The sequence below is a fragment of the Nannospalax galili genome, unplaced genomic scaffold (assembly GCF_000622305.1).
Source record: "Nannospalax galili isolate Female #2095 unplaced genomic scaffold, S.galili_v1.0 scaffold1723, whole genome shotgun sequence".
Lineage (NCBI taxonomy): Eukaryota > Metazoa > Chordata > Mammalia > Rodentia > Spalacidae > Nannospalax > Nannospalax galili.
In genome coordinates this window covers 843,338-849,085 of record NW_008349072.1, presented here as the reverse complement: position 1 = coordinate 849,085, position 5,748 = coordinate 843,338, and the positions used below count along the sequence as shown (strand labels likewise).

At 51.7% G+C, this 5,748-nt stretch overlaps 1 protein-coding gene across 1 annotated transcript; it reads left to right on the top strand.

The window, feature by feature from the left end:
* Positions 1–1,097: 1,097 nt before the first annotated feature.
* Positions 1,098–2,057, top strand: Mrgprd (MAS related GPR family member D). Its single transcript, XM_008846327.1, has one exon. It carries the CDS (start codon positions 1,098–1,100, stop codon positions 2,055–2,057), a length of 960 nt encoding a protein of 319 aa, XP_008844549.1.
* Positions 2,058–5,748: the final 3,691 nt, after the last annotated feature.

Here is a 5,748-nt window from a genome sequence, read left to right as displayed (position 1 = left end):
AGTGTGCAATGTTCCTTGTAAATTTGTGTTTGAGCACTCAGTCTTCAGCTGGTTGTGCTGTTTAGAAGGGTGCAGAATGTTTGGGAAATAGGGCTCATGATAAGTGTATTGCCTGCATGGATGTAAGTGCACCTGTGTCATGCAATGCCCATGGAAGCCAGAAGAGGGTGTTGGATCCCCTAGAACTGGAGTTACAGATGATTGTTAGCTGCCAGGTGGGTGCTGGGATTTGAACCCAGGTCCTCTGCAACCCCCATTTAATGATTTTTTAAAGGGTGAAACTAGGCCAGACATGATGGCACACACCTGCCATCCCAGCACTTGGGAGGCCAAGGCAGGAGGATCAGGAGTTCAAGGTCATAGGAAGTTTGGGGCCAGTCTGAGCTACATGAGACCATGTCTAAAATAAAAGAGCTGGACATGGCAGCCTACGCCTTTAATCCCAGCACTGGAGAGGCAGAGGCAGGTGGATCTCTGAGAGATCTCTCAGAAGGAGCCAAGGGCTGCATAGTGAAACCCCAGCTCCAAAAAATCAACACAACCGAAACCACAAGTGACCGGAGAGGTGGCTCAACGGTTAAGAGCGCCGGCTGCTCTTGCAGAAGACCTGCGTTCAGTTCCCAGCACCCACATGGTGGCTAACAAATGTCCATAGCTCCAGTTCCAAGGACTCTAATACCCTCTTCTGGCCTCCACAGGCACTGCATGCATAGTCATAACAGTGATACACATAAAGTAAAAATACATGAAGAATTAAAAAAAAAAAACAAGGTGGGTATGGTAGTACATGCCTTAAATCCCAGCACTCAGAGGCAGAGGCAGAAGGATCTCTGTGAGTTCAAAGCTAGCCTGGTCTACACATCCAGTGCTACGTAGTGAGAGACCCTGTCTCAAAAGAAAGAAATAAAAATTCAGGCTAGGAGAGACCTCGGAGGAGAAGCATCTATGACAGGTTGAGGTCCCTCAGGCCCTGAGGTAGATTCAGTCATGGTAAGAACCCCAGGGAGTATCCAAAACAGGAAATTCAGGAGGCTCCCATGGCTCACCACGGTCCAGCAACAAAGACTCTCATGTGGGTCCCTTTTCCTTCTCTAGTGATGAAGGACACTCAGAACAACAGCCAGGCCATAGGCCTGACCTTCAGGCCCACCATGGACTCACTGACCTGGACCTACTTCGCAGTAAGTTTCCTGGCCATGACCACCTGCCTGTGTGGGATGGCGGGCAACGGCGTGGTACTCTGGCTGCTGAGCTTCCGCGTGCAGAGGTCCTCCTTCTGTGTCTATGTGCTCAACCTGGCAGCGGCGGACCTCCTCTTCCTGTTCTGCATGGCCACACTGCTCAGCCTGGAGACCGGGCTCCTGCTCAAAACCAGCCCCAGCGCCATGTTCTACGAGGTGATGAAAAGAACCAAGTACTTCGCCTACACGGCTGGCCTGAGCCTGCTGACAGCCATCAGCACCCATCGCTGCCTCTCCGTCCTCTTCCCCATCTGGTACAAGTGCCACCAGCCCCAGTACTTACCGGCCGGGGTGTGTGGCGCACTCTGGGCACTGGCCTTGCTGATGAATTTTCTGGCCTCCTTCTTCTGTATGCAGTTCTGGCACCCTGATGAAAGTCATTGCTTCCTGGTGGACATGGTGTTCAGTGGGCTTATCCTGGGCATCTTCATGCCCGTCATGACCCTGTCCAGCGCCATCCTCTTCGTGCGGGTGAGGAAGAGCACCGGACTGCGGCGGCGACCCCGCCGGTTGTTCGTGGTCATCCTGGCTTCTGTCTTGGTGTTTCTCACCTGCTCGCTGCCCCTGGGCGTCTACTGGTTTTTACTCTACTGGGTGGGCCTGCCACGGGCTGTGAGCCTCCTCTACATCTGCCTGTCCCGCCTCTTCTCCTGTTTGAGCAGCAGTGCCAACCCACTCATCTACTTCCTCGTCGGCAGCCAGAAGAGCCACAGGCTTCGGGAGACCCTGGGCGCTGTGCTGGGCCGAGCACTGCGGGATGAGCCTGAGGTGGACGACCGAGGGACCCCAACCACGTGCACCAACGATGGGATCTGAGGGTCACTCTCCTGAGCCTCCCACCTGCAAAGCCCAGCCAGCCCTTCCCTGCAAGCAGCCAGCCGACCTGCCTCAGGGGGCCCATAAGGCCTTGCACCTTACCCTGTTGGGGTCACTTTTCTTCATCCCAACACCCTAATCCAAACTGGGAAATGAGGTGTCTTTTTCTATATAGAAGGTCACCTGTTTAGACACAGATCCCAGTTTCCCTCCCTGTTCTGTGCAAGGCTGGCTAGGGAAATGGTGGGCCAGGCTTGTGTGTGGGTGGGAAAGGTTACCCCCTGCCACCTTATTTCCCTGACCTGTCATCTGACCTAGTTTCATGTCTGTTGCTGTGACAAATGCCCTAAGGCAAAGCAAGGTGAGAGAGAAAAGGGTTTATTAGCTCACAATTGAGATCACAGCCCATCACTTGGGGGATGTCAAAGCAGGAACTCAAACAGCTGGTCACATTACATCCACAGTCAAGAAGACAGAGAATCCTCGCCCCCTTCATCTGCCTTTCTCCTCCTTCACACAGTCTAGAACACCCCCACACACACACCTAGGGAGCATTGCTGCCCACAGGGGGCTGGGTCTTCCTGCACCAGCAATCAAGACAACCCCCCCCCACCACGGTCACACGACAATGTGATCTAGATAATTCTTCATGGGGCCTCTCTTTCCAGGAGATTCTAAGTTGTGTTTAGTTAATTGTTGGAATTGACCAGTACAGCAGCTTTGTCCATATCTGGGAAGTGGCTCGTGTGGCCTTGGGGCCCCAAGCTGGACCTTGGGGATGTGCTGGTGACATCACTTGGCCTCCAAGGTGGCAGCTCTGATGTACCTGTCACTGACTGTGTCTTGCGGCCCGTTGTGTGACTTTTCCTGGAGAGATGTGAACACGCAACTGCTCTTTCCAGATAGGACTCCAACCACAGATCAAAAGAATGATTCCTCTCAAGTCCAGCCTGACGAACTAATGAGTTTACTGAGCTTGCTTACAGGAGCATGGATGCAGGGGCTACTTCGAGTGTAGGTGAGGGGTTACTTACAGGAACATAGGTAATCCCAAAAGAACTCCATCCCTGAAAAGTACAACTGCGGCATGGATGGCGACTTCCCATGGCTGCGTAGACGGGGTCCCCCTCCCCATTAACTCCAGCACTTGCCAAGACCAAGCATGCCCGGGGGAGAATTACACACACCAGGAGGAAGAGGGAGGGAGAGCAGCACTCCACATCGGGCCAACCAGCTGTGTCAGCTTTGCTGAGGCTCCTGACTCTGACGGGCCCCTGACCCTGGCCTGGGCTATGGGGTTGCTCTGTGACCCTTGCCCCCTGAAAATCCTGATGATTTGCCCCCAGAGATCACCCTGCACATTCTCTGTGTGGAAGCTAAGGAGGCTAGAGTGGATCCCATAACAGTAGAGGATGGGGACACGGCAGTCAGAGACTGGAAGGGAGGAGGGACGGACAGAAAACACATATGCTTTGGAGGAGGTCAGCTCAGCAGAGTGTCTGAGTCCAGATATCAGGTGATGTTTGGTCCATCAGCTCCAAGAGAGGCCTGTAAAGGTTTTACCATAAAAAATGTAACCCACATTTGAGGTGATACTGACTTCCCCACTACGTATATGTGTATTGAACCATCACCGTGGACCTATAAACCTGTATAATTATTATGCATCAATTACCAATAAAAGGAAACAAAAAGCAAAACACAAAGCTTTGACTTTTGACTCTGGATTCGGGCACACTGCCTTTGTCCATAGTCAATGAACAAGCTCAAAGTCACTTACTCCCAGACCCAAGCACGCCTTGGTGGTCAGTTCTGGCATGAGGACCTCGCTTTCCCAGACCCATGTAAAAAGCCTGGCACAGTAGCAGCACCTGCCTGTAACCCCAGCACTGAGGTTGGTGGGGGGGCAGAGACAGGTGAATTCCTGAGGCACATTGACCAGCCAGCTTAGCATCAGCGAGCTTCAGGTTCAAGAGACCCTGCCTCAGGGCTGGAGAGATGGCTCAGTGGTTAACGACACTGGCTGCTCTTGCAGAGAATCCAGATTCAGTTCCCAGCACCCACATGGCAGCTAACAACCATCTGTACCACCAGTTCCAGGGGATCTGACACCCTCTTCTGGCCTTTTCTGGTATTGCACACATAGGTGCACCTACATACATGCAGAAAAAAACACTTATACATGAGCTAGGCATGGAGGTGCATGTCTTTAAGCCCAGTACTTGGGAGGCAGAGGCAGGTGGATCTCTGTGAGTTCAAGGCCAGCCTGGTCTGCATAGTGAGTTCCAGGCCAGCTGGGGCTACAGGGAGACCCCGTCTCAAAAAGAAAAATAAAAGGCTCTCAACATCTACTTCTCACCACTGTTACTTCTCACCACCAGGAAAGACTACCCAGACTCAAAAAGTTCCAAATCAGCTGAATTAAGCTTTTATAACTTTATTAGAATTTTAAAGAAAAAGAAATCTTCAGGGTAGGTGAGCTGGTGGTGATCTTGGAAGCTGCCTTGAGGAGGTGAATGGTGGGAAGAAGGAAAGAAACCCATAGAGGCTGCCTGGGGGGGTCAGACACATGGCTGACTCGTGGCCACATGGCTAGGAGAAGGGAGCTTTGGAGAAAAAGTAAAGAGATGTAAGACGCTAGGAGCAGCCCAAAGCCGTAAAGAAAGCGTGTTCAGTAAGAAAGGCATCAAGAAGAAAAGGGGGAATTACACTTCCCTAAAAAATTCAGGGGTTGCCAGGCGCAGTGGCACATGCCTTTAATCCCAGCACTCGGGAGGCAGAGGCAGGTGGATCTCTGTGAATTCAAGGCCAGCCTGGTCTACATAGCGAGTTCCAGGCCAGGTGGGACTACAGGGAGACTCTGTCTCAGAAAGACCAAAATAAAATAAAATAAAATAAAGAATTCAGGGAAGTGGGCAACTCACAGACCACATGGCTGGCTGTACCTAGGAAGTTCTGCGCCGGTAGGCAGGATTCCAGGCCGGAAAACTCGCTCTTATTAACACACTAGGTGTTCCGCCCATCTATTTAGCATAACCCACCTTCCTGGGGTGGTCCTATGACAAGATGATTGACCAGTTAATTTACACAAAATAGTATTACACCACCACACCCACGTACACACGCACATACCACACACACATACACCTGTATTAAAATCTCAAACTTTGGCCGGGTGTGGTGGTGCATGCCTTTAAATCCCAGAACTTGGGAGGCAGAGGCGGGCAGATCTTTGTGAGTTCAAGACCAGCCTGGTCTACATAGTGAGTTCCAGGACAGCTGGGGCTGTCTCAAAAAGACAAAAAAACAAAACAAACAAACAAAAAAAAACCCTCAAACTTTGCTTCTCTCTTTTGACTAGACCTGAAATTCTTTTCTGTGCTGAAGCCACAAATCCCAGTTCTCTGAGTCTAGGTCCCTAAGAGTTTAGGGAAACTCCTCAGACTGGGGAGGGAGGCTGTGGAGTCTCCAACCCCTCAGGGCTGACAGTCTGAGTGCCACTGCTCCCCACACTTGGTAGGACCCTCCCCTCCTACCCCCTAGGCCATGACCTTTCTGGTCCTCAGGAAAGCCTTGGTCTGTCTGTAAGTCCCAGGGTGCAGCCGTGATGCAGAACTTGTGTGGAGGATGAGCCCTTCCCCAGTAGACCCTCTTTTGTTGTCTTTCAGAGTATTCTGTGTGTGTGTGTGTG

Coding starts and splice junctions, on each gene's coding strand:
- Mrgprd (XM_008846327.1), top strand. CDS start 1,098: ATGAAGGACACTCAGAACAACAGCCAGGCCATAGGCCTGACCTTCAGG.